General features: G+C 40.9%; 1 protein-coding gene across 1 annotated transcript in view; it reads left to right on the top strand.

The window, feature by feature from the left end:
- The window catches only part of ITPK1 (inositol-tetrakisphosphate 1-kinase), a 122,755-nt gene extending 107,824 nt beyond the window's left edge, over positions 1-14,931 (top strand). The window contains exons 8-10 of the mRNA XM_026079455.1: positions 766-833; positions 2,331-2,493; positions 8,260-14,931. Of these exons, the coding sequence (XP_025935240.1) occupies positions 766-833; positions 2,331-2,493; positions 8,260-8,582 (554 nt within the window). The 3' untranslated portion in view covers positions 8,583-14,931. The remainder of the gene's footprint in view (positions 1-765; positions 834-2,330; positions 2,494-8,259) is intronic.

Consider the following 14,931-nt stretch of genomic DNA (forward strand, 5'->3'; position numbering starts at 1 on the left):
TGAAGAGACCAGTGAGGTGAAAATACAGTACTGCTAGTGCTACTTGCATGCTGAGAATTTTGTCTGGAAGCTCCCATTTGGGTTTGTCTGTACACTGCTATCGGCTTGCTGTGGTGAGAAGACTTGTGGTGGTGGATTTCTCCCAGCTGGTAAAACCTCAGAGAGAGCAGGGAGGAAGGTGCTGGTGCAATTCTCTGCATGGTTTCTGCTGCAGGGCATTAGTGGTTTCTGTCACCTCAGGGTACTTCCTGCCTTCCTCTGGTGCCTCTGAAGGAAGATCAGGTCCAGAACATAAAATTTCTTGCCTTCCTTTGCAGTGAATGTGTCCTCCTTAGGGTCACAGGGATCTCACTGTAGACTGGGTGCTGTCGATCCGCTGCCTGCAGTGAGAGCAGCTTCTCTCTTCCATCACATGCATTCCCATTTGAACTGTTGCTTTGAGTGTAGCAAATTAGAAATGAACTTCATTGTCTTACTGAGATGAGCTTCATTTGACTGAAGGAAACCTAGCACATTTGTATTAATTCTGTACGGTTCTAGTGGCCTAAGGTCTGAAAACCCTGGGTGACCTGGGCAGTGTTTTCCTGCCTGTGCTGGCAGCTAAGTGCGGGCGTAGGAGGGGCTTTGTGGGTGGATGCGGGGAGACTGTCCAGTATTGATCAGGATTAGATTCCCTGAGCGGCAGTGCCACCTACTGTTCCCTGCACTAAGCCCTTGGAAGTCAAAATCCAGTGTAAAGTTACTTACGTCTTCTTTTAATTTCAGACAGAGAATCAATATTTTTCAACAGCCACAATGTTTCAAAGCCAGAATCATCATCTGTCTTAACAGCAGTAAGTACACTTGGTCTTTTTTCCTCTAGCTTGGCTGGAAACCTGTATCTAGTCCTTTCTTATCGAAGTGTTAGTAGCCAGTGACCCTCCTTCACAAGTTGTCTGCTTCTGTGTTGCAGGCTGAGGTCTGTTTGGTACAACGGTCCAGCATGACTGGGTGTCCCTCTGGTATTCCTTACCGAGCTCTGGTGAGGAAGCAGTGCTGCAGCAGGCCTGTCTGCTGCTCACCAGGCCTAAACTCCCCAAAGTTAATCTAGACAAAGGGAATAAGAAGATTCTGAATACAAATATCTGGCCTTTTCCTGTCCAGAGAGCTTAATAAGCATAAATCATCCTTCTAGGACTCAGTTCTGTGAGGAAAGACAAATGGTGAAAATTCAAGCAGAGAATTGTACTGGGCAGGGCCACAGAGGGTCAGTAACTGCCTGAAATGCAAGCATTCCTGAGCTGCGGCCAGAGGACGTATCCAGGTGTCTTCTGAGTCCACCAGTGCAAGCACATTACAGTTTAATGCGTGCATTACCAGTCCTCTTAATAAGCTTTGTACATATGAATCCTAACAAGTTCTCAGGCCTGCAACTGCTCTGAAAGTCACTTTACAGGACTGGGTCCTTTAAATCTCTGAGTCTGCAGATTCTTTTCTGTTTCATATGCTCTATTTGGGAGTAGCTTCATAGCCAGAAATGATTAAATTTAGAATTATGTATAACACGGATGGGCATGCTAAATTTTAAAGTTATTATTGTGCTAATCATAAATTCCTTTGTGGCTAAATTTATTTTTAAACTTAGGGAGAGTGTATGCTCTTGTGGTTTACATACCGTCGCTCTCATATGCATGCAGATCCCATGCACACTTCTGCAGGCATCACAGTATACTTCTGCCATATAACCTGTTACTTAAGTAGTGAGAAAATTTACATTTTTAAGTAACCTGAGTCATTCTTAGTAATAATAAATGTTTATAGAATAATTCATACATCAAAACCCACATAAAAGCTATCCCATTTGAATTAGCCTCTGCCTGAAGATATCACTCAATTGTGTTGTATGGTTTAGATGGAATTAATTAACAGGAGGGGTCTATTTTATCAGTCCTTTAACACAGGCATTAATCTATATCGAAATAACAGAATGATATCCAGAATATTTGCAGTGCAGGGCTAAACACCCTAGCTTGGTTTGATTTTTAAGGTATGAATCTAGTATTTTAAATAGTGAGCCTGATTCTTTGTTCAGTCCTACATTGATGTGTCTCTCCGAGGTACTGCACCAGTATAAAACAGAAAGAACTGGTGTTTTAGGGTGGATGAACTTCTGATAAATGTAGGATTCTGAATTATAAAAGAAGTTTCTCTTTGTTTCTTTCTCTGTTTCATGACACCAGTTCTCTGCAATTAGATTGGGTGGATATACAACTGGAAACCTCTGAAAATTAATCTTTTCACTAAAAAGACTGTTTCCAAGTCCCTTARTAATGTGTCTTTTTCCACTATAGCTTGATAAAATCGAAGGAGTGTTTGAGCGGCCAAATGATGACGTCATCCGGGAAATCTCCAAGGCGCTGCGGCAGGCTCTGGGAGTTTCCCTCTTTGGAATTGATATCATCATTAACAATCAGACTGGGCAGCATGCGGTCATTGATATAAATGCATTCCCAGGTGAGAAAGGCTTTCCACTCAGGCTACGTGGAAGCCAAGGTGCGTGTGCTTAGTGTGAAGCTTTACTGCTGGTGTCTTACCTGTGGGGGAACAGGAGAGCAGTAGGCAAGATTGTCCTGAGATCAGATACTGATCAGATAATCTAGCAAGGGCAGAACTCTAATCTAGCTATGAAATGTACTAGTGAAATATTAGTCCTTAGGAGATAACRGCCAAAGTTGAGTGGCCAGCTGTCCTGCTCTTCCCTGCAGGTGGCATGCCCACTTGCTAAAGCATGGGACTATGTGGTGGGACCTGACCTTTCTAGGCCTGTCCCTCAATCTGAAGATGAAGAAAGGAACAACAAATTCTATTCTAGGAGAGCCTCTAAGATGATTTTTGTTCAGACTGTGCTGTTAAAGGTACTGAGGGGGTGGAAGCAGTAAACTGTTCCCTTGAAAATCTCTTCCTTTGCAAATTGGTTTTCCATGAAATGACATTTTATGTATGACACCAAAACCATGAGGAAAAGCTTTTTCACTGTGAGGGTGACAGAGCACTGGAACAGGCTGCCCAGAGAGGTTGTGGAGTCTCCTTCTCTGGAGATATTCAAAACCTGCCTGGATGCAATCCTGTGCAACGTGCTCTAGGTGACCCTGCTTGAGCAGGGGGGTTGGACTAGATGATCTCCAGAGGTCCCTTCCAACCTCAACCATTCTGTGAATCTGAAGAAGATGCTGAAATTGTAGGTGTACAGCACTTGCTATAGAGAGTTAAATATCCTTGCAAGTTGACAAAAGGGGACCCTGGAGTAAAACGATAAAATAGACCTTGAAAACAGGTAAATTTGTTAGTGCAACCACACTTTATTAGTGCAACCTATGTCTTAGAAACAACTAAACAAGCTTTTTGACCACTGGAGTTGCTAAAAATGAGATGTAAATGTGTATAATGGGAGGTAATAATACTCTGTCTCATGTGTTAAATTAGTAGTCTGATACAGGAGAAGAATATACCACCTCATCTGAAGAGTTTGCTGTCATATGGGTTTTTTCCCCTTGAGAATCATCTCTCATTACCTGAATGGTGGTGCTTGCTTCCAGAGACACACACAGGCTGTTACAAACTGTGTTTAACCTGAYATTGCAGTCTTTGAATTTTCAGTATGGCTGAGGTATTTTTATATTTAGAGATCTTGTCTTGAGCCCTCAGTCTTCTTAATCTTTCAGTCTCAGTCCTCAGTCCCACAACCGCCCTGTTGTGTCTCGCTCGTCTATCTCTACAGCAACTGGCTTCCTTTTAAAACTCCAACCTTGCTATTCTATTTATTTCGGGTCACTTTGCAGCTTGGTTCTACCATATGGTGTTGATGCAATCCACAAACCTATGAAAACAGTCTTCTGACAGTGAAACAAACAACCTAAATTAGGTGTAAGATGGAATCAGATCAGTTTTATGAATGGGATTATATTTCAGACAGCTGGATATTGAAGTCAGTGATGCAAGACATCCTTTTGCGATCCTGCATTTTGCATTCCTATTTGCATTCTGGGTGGGTTTTTTTTCTTTTTTTTTGCAAATATTGTTTTGGATTTGATGCTTTGCACAGACTGAACTGAAGTTCACAGGCTGAACTTCTTCTTTCTTCAAATGTTGAAAAGTCCAGATTGGATGATAGCTAGTGGCGTACTTAATTATTTAAAGAGGAGTAATGTCTTCTTGTTGTGACAGAAACTTGTGGAACTGCCTTCAGCATCACGCTCTGCTGTGCTTACACCCAAGGCAAAAGTTTTTGATACTGACCCAGAGTCGTGTGTTTCAGTCTGCACAGTAACTGGTTTTTGAATAGACGTTGAATTAATAGCATGTTTTTGTCCCCTTGAGATACTTGAGAACACAGGGAAGCTTCTTGTGCACAATTCTACATTGTGTCTCACATAGGGTTTTTTAGTGGTGAACACGTGGGTAGTGAAGGTAGCTACTGGCTTTATAACTGTGGGGTAGGGTGTTGAAGACTAGCTGGAGAAAGTCCAGAAGATAGCAGCAAGGACCAGATACATGAAAGAGAGAAGGCTAGGGGAGACAAAAGTGTCTTAAAAATCTGTAAAATGTAGCTGAACTGAGAGAGGTGAGCTGCTCTCAAGGGCTGCTGAGGTCAGACAAGAAGTGATGGGTTGAAATACAACAGAGGCGCCAGTTTGCCTGAAGGCTGAGCAGCTTAAAGGACTGTCTTCCTAAGCAGAGCCAGCACCTTCCTAATGAGAAGGTGATACTCAACCCTGCCCAAGAGAGTCACTACATCTCACCATTCCTGTTTCCAGGAAGGGGCTTTTCCTCTCTCCTCTTCCTCAAGTCATCCTGTCCTGCAAGGATTGCAGCAGGGCCAAATTAGAGCCAAGACAGACAATCTGAGGACCTGCTACATTGTCTCTGCACCACTGCTTGGTGGGGAGGGAGAGGAAGTGGTGCTTTTAAGGAGCATTCACAGCCTCTTTCACAGAGCTCAAGCTACTGCATGGGGCCAGGCCTGGCCAAAGCCCTGTCCAACTGCCCCAAGGCTTGGCTTCCTCCTCTGCTGACATTTACATTGAGCAGACTCAAAGCTCATTCAAACCTGCCACTTCCTCAAACCGTGGCTCTCATCTCAAGATTAAGTTAATATTAGAGTTCTGAGCAGACGTGCCTGTAGGAGGGTGTTGTTTGCTACCTGCTCTGTTTAGCTCCAGCAACGCTTCGAACAGATTTTAAAGATAAATGTCTAAAAGGCCTATTGTGTCTTCTGTTCTAAAGGAAACTGCCTGGACTATATTTAGTTGTGGTTACGTGCTGCAATGTTTAACTGTAGGCATAGTCACATAGTGTGTGGGTTTTATGTTTGTCTGACCTCAGGTAACTGAGAGAATAAAAAAGGCTCCATATAGCCCGATGTTGTATTGCAGTGGCTGATCTCACCTAGCCCAAGCTGGGTACAGAGTACACCGACTACTGCTACTACTGACCCTGGGTGTGTGTACATGGGAACTGGGGGCATCACGTCTGGACATACACTTTATGTGTGTGAATATGCTGCTTCAAATGCAGGACATGGACTGTCCCAGTTCTCTCTGCCCAAGGGAAGATGCTGAAGACCAGAGTGTGTGCCAGATGAAGGGACAGCCTCCTAAAAATCAGGCATGTAGCATCTGTAATACTAGCTTGAAAATGCTCAGAAACATTTCTTGACTCCACAAAACTTAGGTGCATTTGCGGTGCTGGGTAGACTTCCTTCCTATCTGTGCTCAGTCAGAGGACACTGAAGATTATTTTCTTCATAGCCAAATTCAGACCTCATGTAGACTGGTGTTTCTGTACTGGTTTCAATGGGCTGTGCTATGGCAGTACCTGCTGCAGCATGATTCATGCAACCTGTGCTTTGAGGCATGCAAAATTTATGTCCTCTCAGTGATCCTATGTGTAACATAAAGCCCAATTCCACTGCCAGTAGTTTCTGAAGGTGTAATTTAATTTGCCCTTCTTGATTTCCTCATTGTCACAGCACAGTGACATCCCACAATTGCCTTTTTGAAAGATTTGCAGCAGCAGCCAGTGAAGAGAGTCCAGCAATACTGACAGAGTTTGCAGCCTTCCCCCGGCATCTTGTGGCTCAAGAATTGAGACACCCTGGTCCTCTTCCTCTCTTCCCTGTTTATTTACGTTGTGAGCTTTCTTCTGAGTGACTAGGCAGCATTATTTTGGGCCTTTCCATTTAGTGTGCAGAGGGCTGTCCCAGAGAAAGCTTGCCTGAAATGTATGGCTTCCTTGCACTGTAACATCTGCTGATTTCAGGACTGAATAAGTGGCCATCTTATCCCCATTAAATATTAAAAGCAACTTCTTTGTGAGTTTGCCATGTGCCCTCAAACAAGGCTGATTTGTTTTAACTGAGCAGACAGAGCACTCTAGGGTACTACGGATCCTCTCTGAATATTAAAGCTGTTTCTATGGAGATGGCTTATTCCCAGGSTGTTTGAAGCACTCTGAGTAGATTTGAAGGCTAATCCCGTGGCTTTTACATAAGCAAGAAAATATAACAAGCACCTCTGTTGGAGAGGTGGGTATCCTGTTCTGGCTGCTATGACCGTAAAAGTCCTAGTTGGCTCCTGCCAAGGGATGGATTTTAGCAGGGTAGTGTGGGTCACTGGAAAGCCTGATGTTTTTAACTGGTTAATTTTTTTGTTGAGTTTGTTTAGTTGTTTTTGAGATAAGAAAACTGGGAGCCATTGTCTTACATCGCTGTTGCTTTGTGTAACCTGTTAAGAAGTACCTAGGAGAACTGTGACTGACAGCAATAAAATCCAAAGCAGTGTAGCAGCCTAAATAAGAATTAATTGGTTAACATATGTGGGTTATAAATACACCATAAAATCACCACATTTATCTTAACATCGAATTATCCTTCTGCCTTATGTTTTTTCAGGAAGCTGGGTTTTTATTGCCATAGGAATTTGGCTTTTACAGGAGAAGGGAGATTTAAACTGAATTATTTATGGATGTGTGAGACTCTTCTGCCCTGTGATCACATCACTAAAAGTGTTTTAAAATGTGCATTTACTTTGTGGTCTCTGGTTTTGCTCATGTGCTGCTCTGTGTGAACATGTGCTATTCATATGGGACTTTTAAAGCGTTATTTATTGCTTCAGTCTCCTGTATTAATGCTAAGTCACTTTTAAAATACTTCTTTAGACATTTTAAAGCAGTCACCCTAGCCTATTGAATACACTGAATGTCGTATGTCACCTGTAATATTAAATCAAATTGATACAAATCCTAGGTAATGCAGTAGCAGTTAAAATCCATTTCAAGGCATTGCACAGATATGTTGCATGTCTGTTTCAATTTTAAGATGTATACAGTGATAGAACTGTGCCTGTTCCAGAATGTTTAAAATGGAGCCAGAAGCTCTGTACACCTACAGCTGGCCTTCATGTCACTGAAAATTCAGTGTCTCCTAGTATCTGACCAACTGTTTTAACCAAGAAACCTAGTTATGGTTAAACTGTGCAGTGTAAATTGTTTGGAATCTCTTAACAGAACCATGCAAACAGGTGGTTTTGGTACTGAAATCAAAGATTAGTGTTTCTACGAAATACTATACCATTGATTTAGGTTTTCTGTCCTTCAAGCATTTTTCCAGACAGTGCTTATAGTGGGGAACATGTTTTAAGTGCTGAGTTAGGTTCGATTAGTCAAGCATCAAAGTGTTTGTGCAGTGGGAACCTGCCTTTTCTGTAGAATATAAGGCTAGCCCATTGCTCTTTGAGGTTTCCCTAATTGAGGGTGTTCCTGGGGAAACGTTAGAGAGGGTCCAGACCCTCAGGGAACCTGTGCATCAGAGCTAGTTTCCACAGTAAAACCTGAAAATAGGGTGRAAAATATTAACATTATACCACAGAGTATGTGACCTAGGAAAAAACCTGGGCTTGGAAAAAGATAAAATATACACACATATATATACACACACACTTGGGAGGAAAGAGAAACAGAAAATCTGAAAGGTGACATAGTTTTTCTTTTGAACTATTTAAACAAAGATAAACTTAATTTTTTAACATGAGGCTCTGTTCCTCTTTATACTAACCTGCTTGTGCAGTCAGTCAAAGTGATGTCATGAAAAAGAAGCCTTTTTGCTATCACTTAGAGGGCAAGGAGAGCCCAAAAAATAAATCTGTAGAAAAGCCTGTTGAAAGAACTTATGAAAATTACTTAATTGCCTTTTTTTTCTTTCTTCCTTTTTTCTCCCCTTCTCAGGGTATGAGGGTGTTTCCGAATTTTTCACAGATCTCCTGAACCACATAGCTGCTGTCCTGCAGGGTCAGGCACCTGAGGTGACCCAGCTAAACTGCAGCAAGCTCCTGGCTGAGCAGACCAGCGGGATCATGGACGAGCGGATATGCTGCGCTAGCACGGGCTGTCTCAGCGTCATGGGAAAAGACTCCTCCTGGACTGTAGAAAGCGAGACCAACAGCTCAGTAAAACTGCAACACCAGAGACTAGGCTGCAACTCAACAGTGTCCCCCAGCTTCCAGCAGCACTGCGTCGCTACATTGGCAACGAAAGCTTCCTCTCAATAACTTACCAATGCCATGGACTAAGGAAAAGCCACAGGGATACAAATTGTCCCAGAACCAGATCAGGCTATAACAATACACTTGTGAAAAATGAAAAACAAAACAAAACACAAAAAAGCAAAACAAAAAAACCCTTCCATTTGATTTAACCTAATTTGCTGATGAAATGGACTGAAAGGGGGAGGGTAAGGAGGTGATCCAGATCCATTTCATCATATTCCAGTTGCAAATCTGTAGTAAGTTTACACACACATGGGTTTTAACACTAGTTCTTTCATTGTGGGAGGATTGCTCTTTCATTTCTATTGTTCTTTGTAATCACTGGTGACCAGCATTTTAAAATCAGACCTCATGGTATCAAGAAGATAATAATGTTGAAATGGAGTGTATGAATGTAACAGTGCTAGAGATTTTTGCCTAAAGTGCTCCCTGTTCCCTCTTTCCAGCTAGGCCCTTGCAAAAGAAAGCTAAGACAACTTCAGTATCACCAAACCAAATCTGTTGAAACATCCACCAGTCACGATGTTCACAGGTAGCTTGCTGTGAGAGGGACAGAGCTGACTGGTTGTTCAGGGTGCAGAACCTAGGCAACAGCCCTGGTTCCAGCTTTGCAGTTTTTCCCCTGACCTTATTGCCTCAGTTGAAAGTAGCTTCTAACTACACTTGCCAATAGTGAAACATGTCTGATCCAGACAGGCTTAAGTCTGAAAAAGAGTGCAGATAGTCAGTATGAGTGATTTGGTAGATGAAGCATCATCCTTTCAATCCTCTGCTAGCGGTGAAATCCATGAAGAGTTAGTGTTTTCAGCTCATCTCCTAGCAGAGAATGTAATTCTCCCTCCATTGCACTTGTGAAGAGTCTGGGACAGCTCTGCGAGGGGGCTGGCAAGCAGAGCCACATATTTTCCTTAGAGCAGTACGTCTGGTCTGCAGATCCTAAGGAGTAACACAGTTGCTGCCTTTCACAGATCCATGGCTCTGTACGTTTTTTTTTTTTTCTTCTGGAGACTAAATATGGGCCGAATTGCCTGGAGTGAGGCTTTGTATGAGGTAGCAATACATGACAGCTCTAGCTTAGAGACCTCGTTATTGTGTTGCAAGCTGTCAGATGAAGCTGTGTGGTAATTTACAACAGTGCTCTATATCATTTGTAAACTATAGCACAGCCAAATTGTATATTGCTCTTGAGATATACAGTAACCCTACAGTGTTCACCCTTTATTGCATCTTCTAGCATGGCAGCGTCTTCTGCTGCTGAGAATTCCTGCAACTTTTGCCATTTCTGAACACTAAACTGGAAGTAACTGAGTCTGTCAGTGCTGGGAACATAGACACTATTTTGGTAGACTTAGTGGCCTTTCCTTCTTCATGTAAGCCCTGAAATATATTTAAGGAGGTGGTGTTAAGAAAATTCCCTTATTTAAGCTCTTAGCTTACAGTTAAGGGAATTTCCATCTTTCCATACCAGGCATTTATAAAGCACTCATCACTGCGGCATTTAATACCAGTTTTGTTGGTGTCATGCATTAGATACCTACTCAAAAGGAAAGGACCTAGAGATTAGAGCCCAGGTGGACCAAGGAGAAAGGAGTAAACCAAAATGTGGAAAGGATGTCACCATCCTGCCTGATGGTACCAGTCCTGTAGGGGAAGACATTTCTAAGAATGTTCTGTAGTAATTACTTCGTGTAAATGATGGTTTTCCTTTAGGAGGCATTGGATTTTTTTCCCAAAGTGCCATTCTAGGGAATTCTSTATAGCTGGGATTGGATTTTTGAGGATGATTTATACAACAGAAGGTTATTCCACCTCTAGAAAGGTATTAACTTTAAGTTTAGATATTTCTATAAGGACTGGAAGGACCTCGTCAGTCTGGTGTCTGTTGAATTCCAGGGTGCGCATAAATACAGCCAAGTTCCTAGACTGTGCACAGATGAGTTGTGAGTTGGGCACTCTTCACAACCGTTGTATGCTTCGAGGCTGCTGAATCCCACGTTGACTGCAGCTTGCAGGTCTTGTGGTAGTGGTGTGAGTGAATCAGATGTACATAGTTAAGGGTTTATAAAAGTATTCATGATAGACCAAACCTTTCGTAAAGCCATGACTGAAATAAAATTGACATCTACAATTTTGGGTTTGTTCTTGTTTGTTAAAAAAAAAAAAAAAAGTCTTTTTGTGTTACATGTGTAACAGAAGATACCCTCAGGAAGGAGCTTGCCAGTGCATATTTTTGTATGGTACTTTCTTGTAACCAGCTGGTGGAGTGTTTGTAGACTTGCCTTTTGCTCCCTTTATTACAATGGCTTTTTTTTTTTTTTTTTTTAATTGGGTGGTGGGGAGAAGCAATGATGTTAAAACTGGGTTAGTAACTCAAGACCTTTCAAACTAAGTATGTTTACATGAATCTGAGTGTTGGATCCAAGTGAAATGTCTGTATACTGTTTCCTAGTTAGAACATCAAATAAGATTTTTATTTTCCTGGCTGCCTTCTGAATTTTGGTTGGCCTATTTTGCACTGCTTTATTTCTCCAAAATAAACTACTGAAATATAATTGTGCATTTTAAACTTGTTTACAAATGATTGTTAAAAGTTTATTTTGTAATTCTCTGAAGGCTTACAGAAATACTATATTTAAATATTACTCCAGACCTTGGCAGTAACTAGAAAACAAGTTTAGGTCATTGGTGTGATCAGTGACATATTTTTCCCATAGTCTGTAATTTATTTTTATTTATCAAATATATCGGTATCACTTTAATTTACYGGGTGCAAATATGCAGATACCTGTTGTGATGTGGCATTACAATAGATTTTTCACATAAATTACCATGCAATTGCTGTAGTACTATATTTCCTTGCAAAAATTGTTGTTATGGCTCATGTAGTAGAATATTGCTAAATCACATGGGAAAATTTGGGAGAGCAACTTTTTAAAGCCAAAACTTTAAATTACCAAGTATCCAGACATAAGTTACTTAACTGCAAAACATTCAAGCATGCACATATTAGTAAGCATGTGCTAAAGTGCTTTTCTGAATTGCTGTCTCATTTGATAAGTTCAGGATAGTTTTGATTTAAGATAAGCTTCACAGTAAACCTGCTAATGTTCTGTAGCTTTTTTTTTTTTTGTGAGAGTAATAAAGTCTAGTAATATTAGACATTCACAGAACGCTCTTGCTCTTAAAATTTTGCAGACAATCTGGGTGACATTTTCCATGCTGGCTATTTGAATTCTATTATTGTGGAGTAGAAAAGGTTCTGCTGTGATTTCAGAGGCATAGCTACTATTGCTGTGTTGATTGGAGCAATTATTTTAAAGTTATATGGTCACCAGTTAGCTTAGGGATCAGATTCTGTTCTATTTCACTGTTACAAATCCACAGGAACACCATTAGCTTGACTGGAATTTCTCCAGGTTTTGTATCAGCATGATGGAGAAGATTTGACTATGATTTCCACTCTAGTTATGTAATTGGCTTCAGTAGATGAAGATTTTTCCCTGTTGAAGAGAACTTACATGGTATTATTATTGCTAGTGAAGTAGAACCATCATCTGTCCACTCTAGCTGACTTTGCCATGTTATGCTTTGGTTTGTAATGGCTGTACCAGAACAGTCGGATCATTACGTAAAAAACAACTGCAAAAACGCAGCCTGTGATAATCGGCGTTGACACTTGTGGTTTTTGTCATAGGACATCCACTTCGCCAGTGCTGTTTTGCCTTTAGTTAACTGCAGGCCTGGGCATTCAGGACCTCTGTGTTGCAGGTGCCGATCGAGCAGGCTGCCTGGTAGCTGGGATGCACTGTTGTTCTGATTTTTATTCAGGCTGCTGGAACCTGAATGATAAAATCGCCTGAAGATCCCCATTCGAAATGCGTGAATGTTTATAAGTGGGAGGTCTGCAGCAGGTTGCTCAGATGGAAAGCCACCAGTTTAATTTGTTTTCATAATAGATGAATACAAATTAAGAACTCAACCCTGAGACTTCTGGAGGAGTTGAAGGTGATGAGGATTGCTCAAAATAAGGTCCCAAATTCTCCAGATAACTATGGGCTGTATCTAGCCAGGGAACGATCAGTTGGAGTAGTGCAGAGATAAAAGTGGCAGGATACAGTCAAAAGGGAACAGAATAAATGTGTCCAGAGGTGTTTAAATTGACTGGAGAAAAAAGAGCAAAACCAAGGAAAAATGCTTCTATGGTTTCCATCCCCAGAAAATCTTTCCAGACTTACCAATTCTTAAGTTAACGCTGGTTTCCCAAAGTCTTTGCGTGGCAGCAGTGACAAGTGAGTCAGGCTTTTTCACAGTAGCTTGCAGCCTTGCCTTCCACAGCTGTGCAGAAAATCTCGGATTTTGGTTTTTTTAGTGAATAGACTCTATTTCAAGTTTGTAACAGTCACCCCATGTGCATACTTGCAGGAGTTCACTTGCATTACCCTGCTAATTCTCTTTTCTTCTCTCCTTCTTAGTAACAGATGTATTGATTTTTGTATTCAGTATACAATTACTTCATGGTGTTGCAACTATGTGTTTTGTAATTAGGAGTATGTGAAAATGCTTTGTGTAGATTAAAATATTTCCTTTAATATAATCTCCTCTTGCTTTCATAGATAAACAGACACACTGTTGCAGATCACATAGCTGATTTTATTTGTAATGTTGCTTTAATATCTATTTCAGAGGAATGTAACCTCCAGAAAAGTACTTTCCATATCTTCACTGCCTTTTCTTTTGCTGTTCACTCTATGTGGATCCAGGCCATCAAAACTTGAGTTTGTGATGGGATAGGTTTGAGATCCTCTATGGTTTCTGCCATGTTTACATGGTTACAGAATTTACTAGTTTGTTGATATTTTAGAGGATCCAGGTATAAATGAAGATACGTGAATGATTCCTCAGCAACGCAAGCATGATAGCATCCACAGCGAGCAGAGGCTCTGAACTGCTCTTGTTGTATGCGTGCAGCGTGCAGGTGACTGGGTCAGTCCCTGCTGGTGGTGCAGTTTTTCTATGAAAGAAAAAAAATCACTGTAAGAAAATCTACTACATATGTGGTGCAGACAGAAGGCAAGGAGAGAAGAGAGGGGTTGGGAGTAAAATCCTGGCCCTGTTGAAGCCAGTGGACGTTCTGATACTGGTGGGCCAGGATTTCACTCCACATTTCTTTATAACTACCCAGGGAGATTTTTTTCTCTCTCTCCACCTCTCTCACCCGCCGGAGCTGATACTGAGCAGATGCCTGTGGGCTGCATGAGCTCCTTTGAAGGCTTGCCCAGCGTGCCGTGGATTTGTGGAGGGCTCCCAATGTGCTGTGAAGTGTTGGTTGATGGCTCCTGGCACTCCAGCAATAGCTGAAACAGCTAGTGAACAGTTCATGAAAATCAGGTCTTCCTCTTCCATCCTTTTTAAGGAAGCCCACCTTTTTTTTTCCTCTTACTTACACAGTAGTTTTTAGGTATAAATTATTTTAACTTTTTTTGTGTGAAAAGTCATATATACATATATAAAGTTATTAAAAGGTTGAGTATATGTTGAGTATATAATAGTGACTTCTTTGTTCTAGATGTTAGCAGCCCCTAAAGACGAGAGTTGTTTATCCTCTTGTAAAGTCAGTGCTGTAAAAAAAAAATTAAAAATTAAAAATAAAAGATGTATTAGATGTACCTTTTATTATTTATTTCTAATTCAGTATTTGATATGGCTTGTGTATACCCTTGTGAGAACCACACACTAAAATGCAGTCATTCTTAAAGTGAAATAATAATCATCTCTTGGGATCCCAGCAGTTCTGAGAAAACTAGCACTCCATATGTGAGTAGTGTTGGATATTCTCCTTCACCCACCATCTTTGCTCTCCACTTAAGCATGGTTAAAACTTGGGGACCATTTTTGTGTGCTCTAGGTTTCACAAGTTCATCAATGTCTGTGTTCAAATCCAGCTGTATAGTGTTAACAAGTGTGTCTTGTGATTTGCTTCAGCCCTGTTCACAATGATTTCTGAAACAATGCCGATTTTGTACTTAATTTGTATAGAATTATATAAGCATTTTTAAAAAATTGTGGCTTACTGTAAAAACCAAAAGTAGTTGCATTTTCAAGTGCATGACTGATCAGATCTGACAATGAAGATGGTGCTTTCATCTAACAGCATTGATTTCAATGGTAATAGATTCTCTTTTTTTCCCCCTTCATTTGCCAAACACCTGTGATGGACAATATTTTGGTTTCAACAGTAAAGCAATATGCAGTAGGTATTGTGGCATTCTCTCTGTAATTGTTCCAAAGACAGAATTGTCCCTTTCCAACACTTAATGAAATAATGAAAATAAATGCCTTACAACATGTTTTA

This window comes from Apteryx rowi, unplaced genomic scaffold (genome assembly GCF_003343035.1).
Source record: "Apteryx rowi isolate R43461 unplaced genomic scaffold, aptRow1 scaffold_5, whole genome shotgun sequence".
NCBI lineage: Eukaryota > Metazoa > Chordata > Aves > Apterygiformes > Apterygidae > Apteryx > Apteryx rowi.